At 32.8% G+C, this 23721-nt stretch overlaps 1 protein-coding gene across 4 annotated transcripts in view; it reads left to right on the top strand.

The window, feature by feature from the left end:
- The window catches only part of LOC140434503 (very long chain fatty acid elongase AAEL008004-like), a 187071-nt gene that overhangs the window by 156224 nt on the left and 7126 nt on the right, over window positions 1-23721 (top strand). For all 4 annotated transcript variants that reach the window (XM_072522815.1, XM_072522814.1, XM_072522817.1 and 1 more), the window contains exons 5-7: window positions 15359-15521; window positions 17438-17574; window positions 18809-18997. In XM_072522815.1, coding sequence (XP_072378916.1) covers window positions 15359-15521; window positions 17438-17574; window positions 18809-18997 — 489 coding nt within the window. The remainder of the gene's footprint in view (window positions 1-15358; window positions 15522-17437; window positions 17575-18808; window positions 18998-23721) is intronic.

Here is a 23721-nt window from a genome sequence, read left to right as displayed (position 1 = left end):
AATTAATGCTAATTAATTTCCTTTCTGTTCCGATATCATGCATTTCTGAATATACATCCGTCGTTCATTTTCTTCATCAACGAAAATAATCGACAATAGATTTTAGGGTAGGTACTCAATTTCGGCTGTTATCAGAGAAAATAACGATGAAATACGAATTACTTTTTATGCAGAAAATATCAGACGTTAGTAGAAAGTTTCATAACTGAGAAACTTTCGATAGAAAACTACGAGGTAAAACCATAAGAATAACAACTTAATCAGGCCTTTAAAAAATGTAGTCTGTCTGTGTACAAAATTCATTATAACAATATATAAAAAATATTATATTTTGATCATATCCTTATTATCTTTACGTTTTTTACAAAACAAATTATGCCATAAAAGAATTTTAATATTCACAGTAATTAACTTTATTAGATAATTAACTTTAAAACCTATGAATGGGAATGTATTACAATGGTTTATACAGGGTTGATCACTCAGAAGAGTCCACCCTGATATTTGGCAATATTTATTGGATTTTGTGAGAATATTGACATATCGATTTTCTTTCAAAATTCATTGGTTGTCCACTTAAGAACACCTCTTCCAATCCTATAATGCGGAGTGCGCCATCTTGTTTGAAAAAGGTACCTGTACTTATCTTCTGAGTACCTGTTATCATTTTCAATATGTCAAAATAGGATTAACTGTGTGCTATAATAATTCCAGAGATGGTTCCCCGTTCAAATTTTGTTGCAAAAAATGGCCCAATAATGGTCCTTTTCAAAGCTCAATAACTCAGTGATAAATTAAGATTTTTAAGTTTAGCAATCGTCAAATTAAATCTAAAACTACATTTTACAAGATCCCAAAGAGTTTTTATCCATAACATTATTGCAACGCATTGTTTTCAATTGTCAATTCCGCGCTACGCTGAGTTCCGCGACCGCTATATACACATACATGCATGAGTATACTAGGCGAGTGGCTTTTGTTGAAAAAGGTCCATTTCATACCCATGTTTGGAAATGGGAATAATAATTTCAAATTAATGTCAAGATAATGAGAATGTTTAAAAGTTTACATGATAATTTAGTCTAAGAACAATGATTTAATGTCTTACCACCTCTGCCTCATTTTTTTTACTACAATTCAGTTTAAGGTATAAAATAATCTCACCTGAGCGATTTGTCCTTTAATTCGCTATCAGATTTGCTAATTACACACAAAATTAATTACAGCACACCCACACTAAACAGACTATCGAAATATCGATTATTATCGACAGTTCATGTGTAAAACTTATTTGCTGTGGTTAATACGAATCATAAAAGTTTTTATCTACCTTCTCACCTGCATGGCAACATAAACAAACTTCAAGTTAATTTGTATTAGTTTTACTATAAAGTACGTGTCTTCGCTTCCTACTTAATTTAAAAAATAATTTTAGAATTTTTCATATAACGTTATACAAAGTGCGAATAAGAAATTTCTGTCAGGAACTACCAAAAACCAAAATATTAAATTTATAAGTATTCATTATATTCTGCACCTAGCGTCAAAATTTCGTAGCGCCCACAAGGGAAAATATTTTAATGAATTGGAACTATAATATAAAACAAATAAATCACTAATTTTTACCCTTTCATTGGCATTCTCTTTAAAAAAACACAGAGCTCTAAAACCGTAAAGAGAAAGGACTTATATACAAATAATTATCAAACATTGTAAGCAAATTCAGTAGCGCTTACCAACGACGAAATTATTAAAATGGCACAATTGTGGAACAAACTGTTTCTAGTCTAGCTTTTTATTTTCTGAGCATGTATGTAGTGAAATAATTGTAAACTTTTTATACTTAAACTAAATTTATTCTGAGAGATTTAGAGTGGAACAAACTTAGTCATTGTTTTTATTTTACGTTTTTAACACAGACTGTGCACGTTATGTCATATAGACTTGTTCAATTTTTAACGAAAAATCATCAATCAAAGGTCAAAGGGAACAAGATTAGGTGGTAGTAAGCTGATCGTACACAGGAACATTACAAAGCCCTCGTTGCTCAGAATCGGAAGCGTCGTTGGGGTGGGAAAGATATGACTATTAGAAAGATAAGATTAACATTAACTTAATAGATTAAGATTAACATTAGTGTTGCCCAAATGCAAGAACAAGACGAGACTTAGACAGTCTTGGTCTTGGTCTTGCGCCAATACACCTGGTCTTGGTCTTGCAGCAAGAGTCTTGCAAGTCTTGCAGTTACCCATTAATTAGCCTTTTGCTATTTATTAAACGTTACTTTAGATCTTAAAACAACGAAACAGAGTAAGTACATTTTAAGCTTGAATTAACATAGCCATAATAAAGACTAACCAAATTAATAAATGTCTAAATAACTGACACCGGGTGGGGTTTGAAGCGACGATCTAAGCGATCCGTGCCTATGCTCTAACTAACTCCGCTATCTACCAGGCCACACGGAAGTCAATCTGTTTCTTAATAAATGTTTGCATTTACTAAGCTTACATGTACTAAAACATGGTTAAAACAAAAAAAAATGAATGACATAAGCATGCCTGTATTTTAAAGAACATTATCTGCCTAGAAAGGGATTGATGGACATGATGGGCAAAAAATCCACATACATGACGTATCAAGGGCACAGATTTTTTAGGTGATAAGATAACAAACTATAATCCACTTATTAAAGCAAAATAAATGTTTTTACCAATCTTATCTCTACTTTTATATAAAAAACTAACTTGAAAAAATAAAGACTAGTTAAAAAAGCAATGGTAATCAAAAGAAGTTATTTTAAATTAAGGAGATCCTACTTAATAAATACATTAATTTACCAAAATAAAGTAGTAGGTACATAATATATGTAATTGGTAATAAGGTAATAACTATATTTTTTACATGTCCACCTTTTCTAGAGGTTATTAAAAAGCTTGTGATATCTCCACCGGATTTTGGTTTTTCGGGAAGAAATATTTGTAATTCCTTTTTGTGAAAAGATATTAGATGCTTCCTTAAATCTGACGTATTTCTGTTGATCATTCTCATTTCAACCTTTTTATATAGGCACAATTTACACAAAGCAATTTGGGATGCATGAATTATTTCGAAAAATTCATCAAATTTGCTTTTAGGTCTTTTAGATGTATAACTCTAACGCTCACTACTCGAACTAGAACTATTTGAATCTTTGTCCCTCATGTCAAATTGTAAACTTGTCACTCCGGGAACAACAAGGATTAGATGAAAAACAATTATTACATTAGACTCAATGGAAAGCTCAATTGGGAATAAAGTTAAGTGATGTCGAAAAAGTCACTACTATACTACTAGTTACTTTGTGTTCGTTACTATCCAATACCCTAAGTATCTAATAACAAACCGAGAATTATATATCGTTACTTCATTATTCTAAATACTTCATTACTAACATTATCTGTTATTAATTTGTCTCGGTACTTTTGAATATTAGCTACGCTCTTTCAGCAAATTTTGTTTAACCGAATGATCTCATCGCACACTCAGCTGAAACAATTTATAGTCTTAGGCCAATAAGATTTGTTTATTTAGATTCCTCCTGACTAAATTATAATGGGAAAAAAATTGAATTATTAAGTGGGTGTCCGTAACAATTATATTTTTTATTAGCTAGGGTGACATATTTAAAAAAATATCGATACGATATTACTGTCGGCGTCGCAATGCAAGAATATTATTTTTATGATTAGAGGGCGGTAGAGCAGAGCGAAGAAGTCGTCTGCTGAAAAAGAATGTACAAAATATTTTATTTTTATATTGTAATTATGACCTCTGAGCACGTGTCAAATGTGTTTTTTTAATGAATATTTTGATTCGTTATGTATGTTTATGGTATTGTTTGTAATGCGCATAAGTCCAGTTTTTCAAATTTTTATTACATATTTTTTTGCGTCTCATAGAGTCTTTAAGCATATACCCGAACTACTATACTCGCTAAAACCACACTCAGTCCTAACTGCAAGACGCAAGAGTCTCGCAGGCTTAGTCTTGTTCTTGCATAAATCTTGCACGGTCAGTCTTGGTTTTGGTCTTGCTAAAATTTGGCGGTCTTGGTCTTGGTCTTGGTCTTGCAAAAACGCAAGAACAAGACCAAGACTGCAAGACCAAGACCGATTTTGGGCAACACTAATTAACATTAGAAACGAAAGCACTGAGAATGTGAACATTATGTGGAACAAAATCAAAAATTCTATTATGAATGACATGAGCAGCCATTGCGACAACAAACTAAGGAATGAACTCAAATCGGGGGTTCGTTTCTTTTTATTACAGATCGCCAGACTGATTAAGAATTTGAGTGGCAATATAGGCATTTTTATTAGGTACTTCGTGGAAAAGAGGATATTTTTGTAAGAAGTTTTACTTTATTTTAACATAATTACACCCAGAAAAAATTAATGGCATGGGAACTTAAATACGGCGTACTTAGACATAATAAAAAACAGTCTACGAAATGTTATATGTACACATGTACAGTGCTAACCAAAATTTTTAAAAGCTAGAAAAAAAAACGCTACAAATTGAAACTCATCTTTGGTCAGCTTAGCCTCGGAAACAATTGTAATCACTCAACAGACACTAATTAGTTCCTATCATTTGTATTAGACTGCGATTTTAAGTATTGGGACTTTGGCGTTTGTTGTTAACAACCCGTCCAAATATAATCAGCGTGTGGTCATTCAATTTTTGTGTGCTGAAGTTTTACAACCATTGCAAATTCATACGCGAATACAAGCACTGTATGGAAAGGCATGTTTTGCGTATCCAACTGTGAAGGAATGGTATCGAAAATTTATGAGTAGAAGAGAGGATACGAATGTTAAGTAGCGACCAGGTGCATTGATTTCTGCATCAACAGACAGGAATGTGACATGTAGGGAAGGCTTGATTAGAGAAAATCGTCGAATTTCTATCAAAGCACTTTCAGAAAATGTTGGTCTGAGTATAGGATCTCTTCATAGATTAACTAGTACAAAAACTAGATTACATCATGGGCAATTGATTTCTCGCCTTTTTTCAAGGAACCAACAAAACTTGCGAATGGGTTTACCTTTGCAACATCTCACGGAATACAGGCAAAACGGTAATGATCTTTTTTGCCAAAGTAGTGAAACAAAATCTACAACGAAAAAAATAAGGGATATTAGATCTTCCACCCCATAGTCCCGATTTATCGCATTGCGATTTTCAATCTTTGGGCCACTGAAAAAGGCGTTAAAAAGTAATCGTTTTCAATCAGAGAAAAGTGCCGTAAAAGAATTTTTCGAACAACAGCTACAAGAATTTGTTAATCAGGATGTACATGGGTTGGTAAAACATGTGCCTTAATGTAAAACTTCTCTAGGATTATAACATAAGAAAGCATAAATGCAAAGGTAATTTCTTATCACTGTCATGATTAAGTATCTTTAACCAAGTTACTATCTAGAAATAGATATAGTAACAAAATTTAAAGAAAGAAATAGCAACAGTCCAGACCGTATTTTCATATTTTTTTAGACTTAATAATTTTAAAGCGTAGTACTTAGATGGTAGTAGTATATTGGTGAAAGTTGTATTCTTGAGTTTAATAGTTTCACAACTACTGAACTACTACAACGTAATTGGTGATTATCATTGTAAATAATCAATTGCTATTAAGACTTTATATCATCACATCTAACTCTTTTATTTAATAATTTTGTAAAAATCTTTTACAATGTATTACTCTCCTATTATTTTTATTTTATTTCTAATTAATGTTGAGTTACAACACCATTAAATGTTTTTTAATAGATAAATGACGTTTTAATGTTTAAAAGCTTAGTTATTTTCATAAATTACTTTTAGGAAATATTCAATGAGGAAGTTTTGACTAATTCTTCAAGTAAACAAACATTTGTTAGTTTATTTTAATTAATTAAAATCCACTTAATTTTTATTTATTTAAACCTATTTGCTGTGTTATTTATTTGTTATTTTTATAAATAGTTGACAAGGTCTACAGTGAATCAGATACACTCTTAAAGAAACTACCTTCTTCTTCTTCTTCTTCCTATATAGCGTATAGAAAATTGCCTATTTTTCTTCGACGTCACCTCCTACCCAAGTGGAATATCATTCCACCTGTTCCGTGGAGCTGTGCTTATTCTTTTTGAGCTAGTCTCACTGCTCTGTTTTCTGCCATTCGACTGATATAGCTGTCCCATTTTTCTTCCTTGCACCAATTTATTAATGTTGTTTTTTCTGCGTAGGGCTCTAATCTCATTATCCTTGTCCTATCTAGTAGTGTTTTCCGGTTATAATTCTTAGAATTATCATTTCATTTGTCTTTAAATGTCTTCTTGTCATGCTTGGATTAGGTCTTATTTCTGCAGTATATGATGACAGGACGAATTATAGACTTGTATATTCTCCATATTGTGTCGCGCTACCCCACTACCAGCTATTACTGTTTCCTTATATTGTTAAATTCCTTGGTTTTGGTATTAAACTGGTGTAGTATTCTTGGTAAATCATATTTATTCTCTGCTATCCTAACTGCAGTGTCAGCGTAGCACATTATCTTTATTTTTTTGTTGCCAATTTGGTATTATTTTTTTTTGTTTTTACTTGTTTTGGAACCTCGTCCAATACGAGATTAAATATAAGTGGGTTCAATGAATTCTCTTGTCTGATTAAAGTTGTAACGTCTAATGTCTATCGATTCAGTCGATTCTGTTTGGACCGATCTTTTACTTCGGTTCTGTTTCTAGCGTATAATGATCTTTAATATTTTTATGATATGCAGTGGTATTTCTCTGTTGCATAGCAGATATATCGCATCCGATAGTCTCACTCTGTTAAGAGCCTTGCTGTTTGTCTGATATTCTAAATATTGTCTTTAGTTTATTTTTTATTATTTTCGTTAATAATTGAAGACCCTGATGCAAGAAGGGGATAAGTAACAATATGTAAATTTTACAGGAGAAGCAAATAAAGTTTTATTTTTTAATTTAAAATTTATGTTGTTCATGAAGTAGGGCCGAACTAATACAACAGATAAATATGATTTTGCCGCCATTCTACAGCCAAACAACAATGCTATTAAGGAAACAAAAATTTGGTGCAATAATAGGATAAGTTTAAGCCTTTTTTGTACTGTAGTTTACAGCAGGTGCAAAAAGGGGATAAGTTACATTAAAATTCATTTTCAGAAGAAATTCTTTATTATTAAATGTGAACTACTTATTAATAAAAATGAATATAAAATAAAGCAACGCAAATTTTAACAGAAAGTCTATTTCTTATACAAACAGGTATCCATTATAAACGTTTTAATAAAATAAAATTAATTAATCAGACTCATCATCGACTGAGCTATGTGTATCCGTGATATCTGAATCAACGTCTATCTCTTCTAATGTATCTTTGTCTGATGTAAGAGATTGATAAAAATACATTTCGTTCTTTCCGACATATTCATTAGCTAACAACATAACATTTTGATATTTTGCATGCTTAATACGCAAAGCATTTTCGTAACATTTTGACATTAAAGTTAAATTTGGTTTTGAGTTATTTTTAAGTATGGTAAAATGTGTAAAGAAAGGGGCACTAGCAGTCTGACTAACTTCAACGCCATTTAAGTTTTTTGTGTATTTAAATACACGATATGTAGAAATAGTAAACTTTCCTTTACAGACAGATTTCGGCACCGGAAGAAAATAATCTTTTAAACTTTCGACATAGTTATAGATTATGTCCTGAGTTACAGGAACAACAAAAAAGTTTTTTGATGATGATTTAACTATATTCATATACTCCTGTGGTAAGAAAATCCTCTCAATGCATTTCTTCTTTTTTTCAATTATTCCGAAGTAGCGATCGCAGGGAAGGAAGCTATGTCCCGGCTCAGGAAAACGATGGATTATGGTATCAAATTTTCCCTCCTGACATAATGCAACTAAAAACCTAACCAAAGTATTATTTTTATTTTGCGCGCAACAGTTATCGCTAAATAAATATAATGTTTTGACATTTGGATTTAAAATATTTTTAAAATAGTAATGTAAAAAGCTTAACACATCATTTGATCCTTTTTTAGCAATACTTTCATCATACATAAAGAAATGTCCAGTCTTGTTTTTCGCAGAATGTATACAGAAGTTATGTACCCATAACTGCCTCAAATAAAAGGCATCTCCTGAAGGTACTTTCGGAAGGGGCATGTTTTGTTGGAAATCGAAGCACAAAACTTCAATGTCATCATTTTCTTGTGCTTCTTTTGACTTCTCTTTTAGCTCTTTGTAGAACACTTCAGATTTTCGAAGATGTACATTCTTTTGTAATTCGAATGATTTCTTTTCTTCTTCTGAATCAGCACTCTGCATTTTATTGTTTAAAATATCACATTTTTTGCAAGTGTCCTTCCGTGCAGCACCAAAACTAATATTAAAGTTCTCACGAAAGTATCGCCCGTAAAAATCATACGATATTTTTGGTTTGTATGGAAGATGGTCTTGTTTTAATTGATGTATATCAGGTTCATACTTTTTCAAATATAAATCATACATAATTGAAATATTTAAATCACTTGACAAATAATATTTATCGTTTTTGTTTCGAGTATAATGGGAAATGCGTTTTGGAAAGCTGTTGATGTGATCGCGTACTTGCTCTCTTAAATCTTCGGGAATTAAATTAGGCCTACTTGAATGACGACCTCTTTTATCCTGAACAGGTGTAATGTTTGTAGACAAGTGGGTTGCGATGCGCTCCAGACGTCTTTTTCCTATACCATGAAGAAGGCACAATGCCATCTTGCAAACATTTAACTCAAAAGCACCTTTTCGTAACTGAAAAAAAATTTTTACCTTAAAAACTTCAAAAATACTCAACACAAAAATGTCAGAGCATTTTTAAAAGTTTGCAGATACACAAATTTTTTATCTACTCTGTCATATTATGTATAACTAAGTTTTTAGTTTGTGAAAACTGTCATTATAGATAGCAGTGCGTGAAGTGTTTAAAGTGTGCGTGAAGTAACAATGTATTTTAAATGGGACTAGGCTATCACCGCTGACAATACACAAAATAAAATTAAGAATATTAAAAAAATATTACCTTATACTTATAGGTATAGTTCCTTATTAATTTTGGATCTCCTTCAATTTTGCGCCGTCGAGTAATCTGCGAAACCTGTATCAAACTTGACAAATAAGAGTCTTGTTTTTCTTGACTTGAAAGAGTATTAAAAACCGATATTATTTCCTGCTTTTCGGTTTCTGAAAGTTTTTCTATGCATTTCTTACTACATTTGCAATCATCGCCTTGTTTCCTTTTTGGTACCACTTTTCCCGTTGTCGTAGATTTATAAGCTTCACCTCTAGCTCTTTTTATTTTCTGCACATTTCTTTTCCAGTTCTTGGGATGTCTTGTTTTCTTTCGTCCATGTTTATTATTTGCAGCCTCTTTATCAGCGGACTCCTTTTCCTCATATAAACTATTTTCAGATGCACCAGAATCATTTGAAGGCAGAAACTCGCTGCCTGAACTTTGAAATGGTTCATCCTCACTATTTGAACTCATAATAATATCCTATGATCTAGTAATAATAAAAAAATCCTCGATATTTTACCAAACCGTACCTCTCGCACTCTCGCACTATGTTAACTCTCCAACAGTTTTTCGGTGACTACGTGACTTAAATCGCGTTCGTGGCTCGGGCAGATACCGGTACTTTCACCCAATCACGGCAAGCCACCGGTGCAATAGTGGGACGGAATAACACACATATAAAAATTAATTTAAAATTTGGTGCAAGAACGGGATAAGTTACACATTTTTTATACCGTTCTTGCACCAGACCATACCAGGGGATAAGTAGTTTGCTCTTATAATTTCAGTATCTATTACCTGTACATATCCTATACTTGCGCCAGGCAAAACAGTTACTTTTTCAACCTAAATAAGCACCTATCTCGCTTTTGCAGAATTTGGTACTTATCCCCTTCTTGCACCAGGGTCTTCAATTCCAAAGTAGTTCTCAATAAACGTATACCTTTGTAACTGTTTAGGTCGTTCTTTTCACCTTTGTTAAATAGAGGAATCATAGTACTCGTTCTTTTTAGCTGTTAGGTCGTTTTTTCACTTTTTTTAAATAGAGAAATCATAGTACTCGTCCTTTGAAATATGGATCTACAGACCCGTTCTCAGAATGTCCTGTACGGATAGAGTCAGAAATCAGGTAATTCTGGGAGATTGAATAATGAACCTGAAATTGGCCACGTCTATAGAGGCGCAAGAGTTCCTACAACTTATACTGCAAGCAAAGATAGTTGAACGAAGAAGCTTGGAATGTAGAAGAATTTCTTGACTACGACATCTTTGCAAATGTTAATCAGTAACCTCCAAAGGAGACGTTGAATGCAAGAAGAAAAACTACCCTTTCTTCATTCCTAAGGTATTCTTGAAGACCTTACTACCTTGGTAAACTAGCTCATTCTCGTAAAAGCTGTGCACCATCATATTTTTTAAGCTCATTTCGCCTTTCTAACCTTTCCGGGTGCCTTTCTATTTTTAACTTTGTTATGGCTTCTCTTATCTTAGTTTCTGTTATTAGCATTAATTCGTTTGTTGTTATTTCTGGAGTTTCAAAAGTATGTTCAGTTTCTGGTGTTTAGTTTATCGTGTAAAACCGATGGCTCTAAAATGGAAGAAGGCTCAGTATGCGGAATATACTCCAGATCACTGAACCTAAGAATAAAGTGGGGTATGGGCAAAAATGCCAGCGTAGTTCAGACAGAATAGGCTGGTATCTCCATAGCTGCAAAGGAGATAACCCAAAAAGGTGTAGCAGCGAAAACTATAATAATCTGCATGGATATCAGACAAGCGCTACGAACCTTGAATAGACCACGTGTCACGAGTTAGTAATGGAGTCTCACGAGTCACTAACTCAAGCTTAGGATGGTAATAGCAGCATCCTGAGGTGGGTTAAAGGACACAATAGGAATAAAGGTAATCGCATTGCTGACCAACTAGCTAGGAAGACTCATAGGACCTGGGGATCTCTTTCGTTGGTCAACTAGAACAATCGCGGAAATTGTTAAATGTTATTCCCACACGCAAACCGTGAAAAGTTGGGAAGAAGGCCAACATAGAATGTAGACTTGCCAAGGTAACACTAAGTAACCTTAACATCAAATAAGTACTTGGGAACATCAAATAAGTACTTGGAAATGACCGGGAAAAACTTACACTTGACAGTTGATTTTTGAACTGGTCATTGTCAACTAAGAAATACCTTCACACACTGGGGTTAGTAGACTATGCAGTAAGTGTGAACGAGAAGACGAAACTGTAGAGCATGTTCTATGTGAATGTCCGGAGTTATTGTCAATACGAGAGTACGCGTTCGGCGAGCCCTGGCCTACATCTGCCAACATAAGAGAGATGTCCCCTAGTGACTTATTGAACTTGCTAGAAATAGCAGGATAAACAATGAGCTAAGAATGACAGCTCCCTGGGAGGATGCACAATGGGTCAATTGTGGCCTAAGTACTGTGTGCTCGACTCGTTCTTCCTACTCTACAGATTCATATACAGATCTCAGTTTCTCTTATTCGCGGTAATTCATTTTTTGATATTTCTGGAGTTTCAAAAGTGTGTTCGGTTTCCGCTGTTCGGTTTATCGTAGAATTATTATTATAAATACCTATTTATTGTTATTTAGAGTTATTATTTTAAATATTGTTTTTGTTTTCCTTCCAACGTCCATGTGAATGAATTGTTGTATTTTTTTTTCACATTTTTAAAACTATCAACACAACCCAATTTGATGCCATGAACTATTTTGAAAAATGTCTTTTAACGAGTTTACTAAGAATGAAAAGAAGAAAGGATATACCGATTTTTAATTCTTATTTGGTTAGGTAAAAATATATTTATAATATATAGTTATTCCATAATGTATGATTACAAAAAAGATGTTTGAGGCTACTCCTAAATTAATTTAATATTTAGTAAAGTGATTTAGGAAAAAATATTTTCACTGAATTTTCATCCGAGGCCCTCGATACGGGAAATACCTGTTAAAATACACCCTTTGGCATTTTATTTATTGAGATAATACTCTATATCTTATATCTTATATCGCTTATTAACATTGTTTTTCGTTCATATACCAGATCGATTCACACCAGCAAAACTTATTTTTAAACACAATTATTTCACTTGAAAAACAATCATCGCGTTTATAATTTAGTAGTGCGAAAATAAAAATAATTTAACCTATTTCTCTCAATTACTGTGACCTAAAACTCGGCAATACTGTTTGCGTTATCCTGGAGGAAATGTTCGGACTAAGTAGGTCAAGGTGTTTGGAGCGGGCTAAGGGAAAATCGTCAATTAGGGTCCGATACTATATGAGGTCCTTATATGATAAATTTAATAGAATTAATTTTCCGTGAAAAGTAATAAAATATCTGTATGTAGATACTTTTTTACTAAAGTTTTATTTAAAAATCCTTTATAAAAGGTATAAATTAATTATTAAGTAATAATATATTAATAAATTAATCATATACCTTTAATAAATGATTTTTAAATAAAACTTTTGTGATTCATGGTATACAGCCAACTACAGGAATTTTATTTTCCTTGTGGACTTTTTTACTGTTATTGATAGAGTTGAAATTTTACTCGACGTTTAATTTATTTTATTTATTAACTACAAAACTATGTGTTTTGTGTTTTTCCTGATTTTATCAAGTATTTGACTGAGTATGGCTTTTCCGTAAATTAAAATCACCCCCTCCTCTTCACTTCTAATAACTTTCAAAATATTTTTTACTAACTGGCATTTTCATGTAAAACATAAAGTCGCACTCGGAACAGAAGCAATGTAGAAAATCATAGAAAAAATCTCTTGATGGACAACTTGTGTTCACTTTGTTTAGTCCTGTTCTCTGTGAGTAGCCCTGTACGCATGCAAGTGTGGGCGGGTTCTTACTCGCCAGTTTAGTTGCGTGTTTAAATTTTTTGGATGTTTTGTAATTTTTGTTGCTACGTCCCATTTTCAATACCGTTTCATGTTCATCGTTCAATGTTGATCGTTGTTTAATTTAAATATATTTTATGTCCTGTGTTTATGACATGTTGTTCTATGGGTGACATATGTTCTTTTCTTTCCGTGGTGTTTCGATGTTCTTCTCGTCTTACCTGTACTTGTCGATTGGTTTGTCCAATGTTTTCACTGAATTTTCATCCCAGGCCCTCGATACGGGAAATACCTGTTAAAATACACCCTTTGGCATTTTACTTATTGAGATAATACTCTATATCTTATATCTTATATCGCTTATTACCATTGTTTTTCGTTCATATACCAGATCGATTCACACCAGCGAAACTTATTTTTAAACACAATTATTTCACTTGAAAAACAATCATCGCGTTTATAATTTAGTAGTACGAAAATACGATTTGTCGCATTCCTTACAAAGCATATTGTATACTTTCTGATTTTTCAGTGCAATTTTTGTTTTTACGAGTATTAATATGGTTGAATTTTTTTTGTCGGTGTTAAATATAGTCTTTTCTTAAAATTCTACTGTTTGTATAAATGATCTCCTTTATATAGTACACGACAACAGGGCAGGATAGTTTTATCAATTGGTTTTTCTTCTTCTACTGAGTCTGTAGTTTTATTCCGGATTTTTGTGCCTTTTCGGTTGTAGACGTGGAGAAGTCATTTCTCCTTAACGTTGGTATAACTTTGAACAATTATTCGTCCTTCGTTGGTTAGCGGAGAGTTGGTTTTCGGTATCATGTTCTTCCGTCTTTCCTTTTTAACTAACACATATAAAAATGGAAGTTATTGGTTCTTTTCTGGTTCCATGGTGAACTAGGTTTCTTCGTGTTTCTATTTCCCGCATAAAAAGATTTGCTGTTACCGATGACAATGATGAAACCCATCGGTGTTCCTTCAATTTATATGTAGTTTGTTTGTGTTTGTTGTTGTTGTTGGTTTTTTTCTCGTGCCATGGTAAACTGGGTTTCTTCGTGTTAATATTTCCTGCATAAAAAGGTTTGCTGTTACCGATGACAGTAATTAACCCATCGGTGCTCCCTCAATTTGTTTGTAGTTTGTTTGTGTTTGTTGTTGCTAAATTTAGTGTATCCTGTGGAATTAGATATTTTCTGCGTTTAATTTCTAATGATTTTTCTAGCGTAACTTTAGTGAATAGTGGGACTACATCGAAGCTAACTAAACACGTGTTCTAAACAAATATTCTCTAAGGCCACCTATTATCATCCATCCTTAAAGGGTGACCCAACCATTTTAACCTACGTTTCTCGATTCTCTCAATGACTTTTCTTCGTCTGCCGTGCTTCCATGTCATGTATAATGTGGTCATTCGCGTGGATATTAAAAGCAACTGAAGGCAAACAGTAATGGCAACCTAAAACCAAAATGTGTACTATTTCCCAGGATATTGCTATGGAGGAAAACAAAATTCACAGCCCCTAATACCGGGCTCAAAACAACAAAATCCATCGTAAGGATAAGCACATGGAATGGTAAAATTCTTTTGGTGTATGCGAGTTACTATGGCCTGACTGAGAACATGTAGACACAAATATGGTATATTGTATTTAATAGAAACTTTGTCTACTCTCCACTAATTGTTTGGGGAAAGCTTATTGAATTCCTTTTCAGTAGGGTACAGTATCAAATGTTTTAGGACCATGGAACTTTTTAAAGATATCCCTTCGATATAACTTAGCAGACCTCAAGGCCTTGATTCAGTATGTATTTGGTTTTATCAAGTAGTACTTAATAATAGAATAAACAGTAATCGATTGATATACCACATTTAATAACAAGAAAATATTTTACACAACATTTATTAAGAAATAAAAGAGTTTGTTTTACAAAATTGTTTATTTACACCGGGCGTGAATACCGCGCGAAATAGCGAAATATAACACTGTTCACTGCATTTTGGAGAGAGTGAGCGTCACACACCTTGGCTTAGCGACTTAAGAATAACTACCATCTGCGATTAATTTTTGACCTGACACAATTTACGCACGATTTTATATCATAAACATAATGATTTTAATGTCAAAATTGGCAATGGGTGTAGATCAGATCTTGTACGGAAATATGGCTAATGTGAGTAAGATTATTTTAAAATAATCTTTTTTGAAAACGATTTCCGCAGTGAAAAGGGAAACCTCTGTTTTAAAGTTTTCAATATCAAACCCTTAAAACCGAATCTGGTGTAGATGTACCTATTTTAAGGTGTCAAGATGCATTTAATTAATTTTGATTTTTTTTTTGTTTCAGATGGCAAGGACGTGTTGGTGGTACTATTTCTCGAAATTTACGGAGTTCTTCGATACGCTTTTCTTTATTTTAAGGAAGAAAAATAGTCACGTGTCCACGCTACACGTCATCCACCACGGTTGTATGCCATTCTCAGTATGGATGGGAGTTAAATTTGCTCCAGGTAAGATTTATATCACTCCTAACATACTTTATTGCTAATTTATTACCAATTACCAATCTAGAAAATATTACTTCTTTCCTTTGTCCTCTTTTTCTTCTTACTTTAATTGCAATTGTTTCATATAAATATGTCCGAGTTTTTAGTTTTGTTTTAGACATTTTTTTGTCTGTCAGAACGTTTTCATTATTCATTGATCATGACAGTACACTTTTCATTAGTTTTCACTTTTAAACTCAAGTAATATTCACATTTTCTGCTTCCTTCATTTAAATTTTCCAAACTATCTCAGGACTATTTCTGTAAAAAATCTGTATATTGTCTAGGTAATTCATAAGTAGAATATGGCCTAAGTAGTTCACATGTAAGTGCCAAGTTTATACCCCTGTGGTACCGAATAATGTGGGTTGGATGCCCAATACGAAAAAGTATTGCGAGTATCATCATATATAAAGCAGACCCTATTTATTTGAGTACATGTAACCACAAATATTTACAAAGTCTTGGCCTGTGTCTAAATTGGAAATGACACTAAAAGAAAAAGAAGAAAACTCGTATTTTTTATATTTGTTCGTCGGTTTTTTAACTCTATTTTTTCAACAATGGATGCATTTTTCCTTATTCATTGATGTTATGTATTGAACTGTAAGTTCGGTAGTTTTATTATTGTATTCTCTGTTGCCTATATTTTGATATATTGCATTTTTTCTTGAGTCTTCTTAACCCCCAAATTTAGTAGGCTACGTGCATATGATTTTAACTTTTTACGTTTTATTATATTAGTACAAATATTTTCTTAATATATATTAATATGAATTTTACTAATAAAAGGCAGATATCGACACAGTTTTTTGTTAAATTTTGCAAAAAAAAGTATATACCTCAGTGGTACAAGCCTTCACAAACGGCCTAGAAGATATAAATGACGATGCCGGGCCTGGAGGCCACAGGATATCAACAACCGATAATAACGTTTGAAGCAGTGAAGAAAAGAAAGTCGGTGGTCAATAAGGAATATCACTTTAAAGTTATGCGCGATTTGCCTGAAGCAATACAAAGAAAGGAATTCACAATCTGGAATTGTGGAACAACACGTAATCGGTGTTGCATCACGATAATGCACCTGCTCACACATCATTGGTTGTTTGCTTTTTATAGTCATTAAGCTTCAGCCACCATATTCCCCGAACTTGACCCGTTGCGACTTTTTCCTATTCCCAAAACTAAAACAAACAAAAACAGGAAAGGGCGGATGTTAGTCCCAATTGAAAAGAAAAAGACCAAAGCTCACCTTTTTTTTAACAAATCTTGTATACTGTTGTTTTCATTTATAACAAACGTTGTAACAAACAACGTTTGTAAACGTTATAACTAATTTCGATATGATTAACAAATCAATATCGTGTGATAATTCTTTCACATGATGGCCCTGCAATCTACATGATTTCTGATCAATCCTTTATGATCGTCAATGTAGTATATCGTGTCAAATGATGTGTCATAATGTGTCAAAGCGATGACCCGTCAAATTGGCTTGACATATAGTGACATATGATCCAGGAGAGTTGAAAGAGCCATCGTAAGCCAATAAAAGATATAGACCATAGGTGTCAAATTATCTTGAAGAGGCAAAAATTAACATGAGAAATTCTTATGCAAGATTTACACATTTAGTATCGATAACAATATTAGTGTGTCGTTGGTTTTTTACTTCAATATCTGTGGAAGATTTTATAATTTTATTAAGGAATGTTTCATAACGTTTGTTAATTAGCTGCTATAGGGACATATATACAGTGGAGAATCAGTTATGAATATTATTATTATTAATCTGATACTTTGTAAATTTGCTTTTTTATTTTAATAACTGAATCCATAATACCAATTTTTTGGAAATATTAATTTTTTATATTTTTTAGGTGGCCACAGTACATTCTTTGCCCTATTAAACACTTTCGTTCATATTATTATGTACTTTTATTACATGATTGCTGCCATGGGTCCAGAATACCAAAAATACATCTGGTGGAAGAAGTACCTGACTAGTTTACAACTTGTAAGTACTGAAAAAGTTTTCTATTGCATTTCTAATGCGCCGAATTAAAATTTAGTAATTAAAAACTGAATGTCAAAAAGCTGAGCTAAAAAAGTATATTGAAATTTACTATTTTGATTTGACAAAACAAATTTGGGTAGATTTTCACGTTTTTCAGATTTAAATATCTGAGATCTTATAGAATATACCTTAAAATTCCATTATAATTTGTATATCACACAATACTTGTCTTGTTATTTTTTTTATTTTCTATTATAATACCCCAATTCGATCAAATATCTCTTAAAGTACCTCTCTTTTTCTTGTCAATCTGAAGTCTGATTATTGTATGTTATTATGAAGTCACCATGGTTCACCCTGTGTGAGAAAAGTCTCTTTCCTGTAAAATTATGTATATATCTTGTCGTCGTGTATTATTTGCGTGACTAAAGGTTTCATAATCAAAACCAAAAAAATGTATTGTCTTCTTCATATACCATCTCGTCTAAGAAGGTTGGCAACCATCATGGCAATTCGCACTTTCGATACCGCTGCTCTAAAGAGGTCAGCAGAAGTGCAGTTAAACCAAGCTCTCAAATTGTTTAACCAGGAGATGCATCTTCTTCCGCGACTCCTTCTACCCTGTATTCTTCCTTGGATTATTAATTGCAACAAGTTATAACGCTCGCCCCTCATGACATGTCCCAGATATTGCAGTTTTCTGACTTTAATTGTATCTAAAACCTCTTTATCTTTTCCCATTCTTCTCAACACCTCGACATTCGTGACTCTATCCACCCAACTTATTGTACCCAACTTATGCATTGTGAGTGACTAATAAGCAAAAACTACTCCATCTTATGAAACACCAATCATTCTAATTTCCAAAAGACTCATGAAGTTTTTCAAAATCAATGAATAGCTTTAATTTTTCTGTAGTTGTACTTCCTTTCTTTGAAGTAACATGTTGTTTTATCCTCTGAAAAAATATTTCGATTATCGCAGACTATTTTGTATCCCTGATATTTGTGTTTCGTTATCCTCTAGTGTAAATTCATATATATTTTTTTGATTGTCCGCATTAGCATGTGTTACTGCTACTTTTAGTTTATTTTCTGCAGCATTATAATCATGGAGGACTTTTTATACCATTCCTCTGGTCCTGTCATTGTGTTATTTTAATTTTTATAGATTTTGTAAACAAACTCTTTTATAACTGTTTTAGTTAAACTATTTATTAAAATTTTATTTTCAGGTTCAATTCGTCGCTATTTTCACTCACCAGTTCCAACTTATGTTTGTTGAGTGTAATTATCCAAAAGCGTTTATGGTGTGGATCGCCCTCCACGGAATCATGTTCCTATTCTTGTTCTCCGACTTTTATAAAGTCAAGTACATGGGCCCCAAAAAGGCTGTGAAAAGAAGCGATAACGGAATTTGTATGGTAAGTATTAAATAATAAATTATTATTGTTAATAAATCATAAGAAAAACCAAAATACTGAACATTGTTTGTGAAAAAAAAATCAGCAGTGTTATGCATGAGACGAATGAGTGTGCGGAGTGGTTTTACTTAATTATAATTCACTATTTCTGCTATCTAAAAACAAAGAAATGTAATATACTCTTTATACTTATGTTTTCTTACTTGGTCGTGAGACTGTTGGATGAAACTCTGGTCCTATGGTTTCATCCAATCTGTAACATGGAGTTTCATCTTCATGGAGGCCTTAGGTCCCTTCTGCGTGGAAATGATTGTCGCATGCTTATGTGTCTTTAGTGTCCTCTACTTTATTTTTCTTTCCGTTTAACTGCAAAAACTAGCATGGCGTACTTGGAAATAGGGCTTCCAGTACAGCCTGTTCAACCGTTTCTCGGACTATTGTCAAGACCAATTTGTAGTCCTCCATCGACAGTGAATTAAGGATTACAAAAAGATTGATGATAACTACAGAAATGAAAGTATTAAGAACCATATGGGGAATGTCTCAGGAATGAGGATACGTTAAGAAAAACTGGAGTCCGAGATGTGATGATATGGACACAAGCATGATGCCGTAAATGGAGAGATCATGTCGACAGAATGGATCCAGGAAAAATCACAAAATGGGCAAAAACACATAAATTCAATACAAACAGATCACTAGGAAACCCCGAAACAAGAGCTAGGATGATAGAATAAACAGGACCATTTTATATAACAAGAGGAAGATATGCCATTACCATTAGAGCAGTTTTATAGTTTTATAACTTTCACTACCTAATATTTTGGGGAAGTTGCAGGTTGGCTCTTTTTGTAATTTTGTTTGTTAGTTTTTTGGGTCCTAGTCCCCCGTTTTTATATTTTCATAAATTTGGTCCATTTTTGTGGTCTAATGAGAATGAGGGTCTATACAGAGTTCCCAATGTAAATATAAAGTCTAGTAAAATACGAGGTGCGGTCCAGAGACCATTTATCATTATTTTTCACATGTACGGGAAAGAACCGTATACGTAAATGGTCTTCCCAGAGACCATTTACGTATTTCCATTCCCTGGGTCCCCTAGCAGCAATCTGCCCGGTCTAAGTTCCATCACCAAGTGTAACAGCACCATGGGGTATTTATTTCATTTGTATGGATACTCTAACGACCTTTTGACTTTGAAAGTGTTTTCTTTTTAGAAAATTACATTTTATGATTGGTATTTGACGTTTCGATTTCCACTTCGGAAATTTTTTTCAAAAAAATATTGTTTTAAAATAGTGAGCTGTTATTATAACCAATAGTTGTGTGGTGGTTATTGTTTTCCCAAATTGACGGATGACTTACTCTGTATATGTTTATTTATTAGGTATTTACAAACAAATCAAAATAATAGAAGTCGTACTTGTCAAATTTTTTGAAGCATTTGTCGCCATTTGCATTGAGAATAGAAAGTTTATTTATTTATTTGTTTATTTGCCCCTGCTTATATCTTTTACAAAAAATTAAATATATTATTTTTTCTAGTTTGTTAATCTTTTATCTTTATTATAATATATATTAATAATCTTTTACTAGGACGTTTCTAACTCCACATGAAAAAAGTCATAAAAGAAAAGCACAAAAACGTCCGGGCATCCAGAAGTTGAAAGATAAAACCACAAGAGAAGAAGTCAAAGAGGAGATCGACAACAAAATAAACAGCATGGTAATCTCAAGAAAACATAAGTGTGGATGATATGTGGAATAACATCAAAAATATCTGTAATTCGGTGGTAGATAATAAATTTAAACGAGAAAACAATATAAAGAAGCAGTCATGGATGATACAATAAATATTAGAGCTTATGAAAGAACAAAGAAAACACAGAATAAGAATAAGGAAAGCTACAAAGAAATAAACAAAATCATTAAGAAAAATATTAAAGAAGCAAAAGAATCATGGCTACAAGATCAATGCATAGAAATAGAATCCCTAGAACAGAAGCATGATGACACTTTTAACTTACATAAAAAGATCAAAAACTTAACAGGAGGAAACGGATCACGAAGTCATAACTTAATACTAGACGAGCACAACAATCTGCTCTACGAAAATGAGAGAATACTTGAGAAATGGAGGCAATACATGGAAGAATTTATTCAAGGAAGAGCAACAGACAGAAGTCAGTGTTTCTGGATGTTCAGGACCAGAAATAACGCTCAGTGAAGTAACATATGCAATAAAAAGACTAAAAACCAACAAAGCACCTGCACCTGATAACATACAAGCTGAAATATTGAAACTATTTGAAGACAACCAACTCAAACTCATAACGAGTTTACTTAACAAAATCTATGAAACTGCAGAATTTCCTATAAATTGGCTAGTTTCTTCCTTCATCCCTCTCCCCAAAAAGGCAAATGCCACCAGATGCTCTGATTACAGAATTGTAAACTTAATGAGCCACGCACTCAAAATCCTTCTTTCTGTTATTCACTCTCGCATATATAGAAAACTTGAAGAAAACATTAGCAGTGTTCAGTTTGGGTTAGAAGCGGACTGGGAACGCGAGAGGCCCTATTTTCCATATAAGTATTGATAGAAAGAGCTCGAGGCGTAAATTGCGAAGTCTACGCATGCTTTATAGACTTTGAAAAAGCATTTAACAAGGTGCAACATCAAAAATTATTTCAGATACTGAAAGAATCTAGTATTGATGACAAAGATTTACGCCTAATTAAAAATTTATACTTACAGCAAACGGCAACTGTACAAGTAGACAACGAAACCTCACAAGAATTCACGATAAAACGGGGAGTACGTCAGGGCTGCATTTTATCACCACCGTTGTTCAATACTTACTCGGAAATGCTGTTCAGGGAAGCTATTGATGGTTTAAAAGAAGGTATAAAAATCAATGGTGAAATCATAAACAATTGAAGATATGCGGACGATACGGTTTTGATTGCTGATAATGCGGAGGATCTGCAAACATTAATAGAACATGTAGTGGAAGCCTGTGACAGATTCGGCATGAAATTAAACTGTAAGAAGACCAAAATTCTTGTAGTAAGTAAAAACGACGTAATACAGCACCAATTCACAGCTAATAATGAACCCTTGAAAATAATCGACAAAATTACATACCTTGGATGCAGCCTAAATAAGGAATGGGACCATTCACAGGAAATAAGATGTATAAAGAAGGCGAGAGCTGTCTTCAATCGCCTCAGGAAGATTTTATGTAATATGCACCTGAACATTGATATAAAAACACGAGTCTTGAGATACTATGTATTTTCTACTCTTTTATATGGAGTCGAATCCTGGACCTTGACGGAGGCAACATCCAAACGATTAGAAGCCTTGGAAATGTGGTGCTACCGCCGCATGTTCACAATTTCCTATATCCATCATGTTACAAACACCGTGATCCAACGTATGAATAAAGATCTGGAAATTATGCGTATCGTGAAAATCAGAAAGATGACATACTGAGGGCATGTAATGCGCAATGAGAAAAGTATCAACTAATTCAACTAATTTTACAAGGCAAGATAGAAGGCAAAAGATCTCAAGGGCGCAGAACGACATCGTGGTTGAAGAACATCAGACAGTGGGCAGGAATGACTACCCTACATCTATTTACAGCAGCTGTCAACAAAGTTGTATGGACCAACGTGATTGCCAACATCCACAGAGGATAGTCATCAAAAGAAGAAGAAGAAGACGTATGACGTATAATATGTATTATGCGACATTTTCAAATCTGTCTGTACGAAAAACATGGCGGCTGATGAAAAGTCCTATTGGTTTACTCTGTGTACCTATTTATGTATTATGTGTTTGTGTATTATATGTTTAAGTATTGTGTGTTATATATATATATATATATATATATATATATATATATATATATATATATATATATATATATATATATTATGTATAAAAATATAGATAATGTGACTTTCTATTAATCAGCTAATGTTGGTATATTCTTGTTGTTGACTTCTTGTTTTGTATAATCGAAACGTCAAATAACAATTATAAAATGTAATTTTCATTACAATCAATTGTGGCTTAATTCTATATAAACATAATATTTAACATGTAATTATATTTCATGTTGTCAATTAAAGGTGCTAAATAAATTTAGTATTAAATTATTCAACAACTGGAATTTTAAAAGTATTTATTTATCATATTTCAGTATTTAAACAATAAGTAGTAATAGTTTTATTGTTATTATAAATTAATTTGCAATAAAATCAAAAACACTTATTTTCGCGACCGACGTAGGCAAAATCGTCATCTTAAAATTAATACAAATAAGGATTAAATATAAAAAACACTGGAAATATTTATAATTAATTTCTTTGACCTTCACCATGCATCTATAGAGTATGGCGCATTTAACAGCTAAGAATATGAATTTTTACGTATTTTTATATAAAAATCAAAGGGGGAGGAGAAAAATTGGAAATCAATTTTGATTCCCCCAAATAACGAAATTTTATCCAACATAAATATTAGTGGTTAACGTACAACTACTAGTGTAATATGGTACTTAATGAAAATTTTTTACTAGTTCGAGACCAGCCTCCTCTTTAATTTTATTTGGTGTTCTCGGCCCAGTAACGGACCACGTTCATTTCTGCATGTAACCATAGTTGCTGCCGATAACCCATAGCTTATCGAGGGAAGATGTTATAATACATTT

Source organism: Diabrotica undecimpunctata, chromosome 2 (assembly GCF_040954645.1).
Source record: "Diabrotica undecimpunctata isolate CICGRU chromosome 2, icDiaUnde3, whole genome shotgun sequence".
NCBI classification, from domain to species: Eukaryota; Metazoa; Arthropoda; class Insecta; order Coleoptera; family Chrysomelidae; genus Diabrotica; species Diabrotica undecimpunctata.
This window is presented reverse-complemented; position numbering and strand designations above follow the sequence as displayed.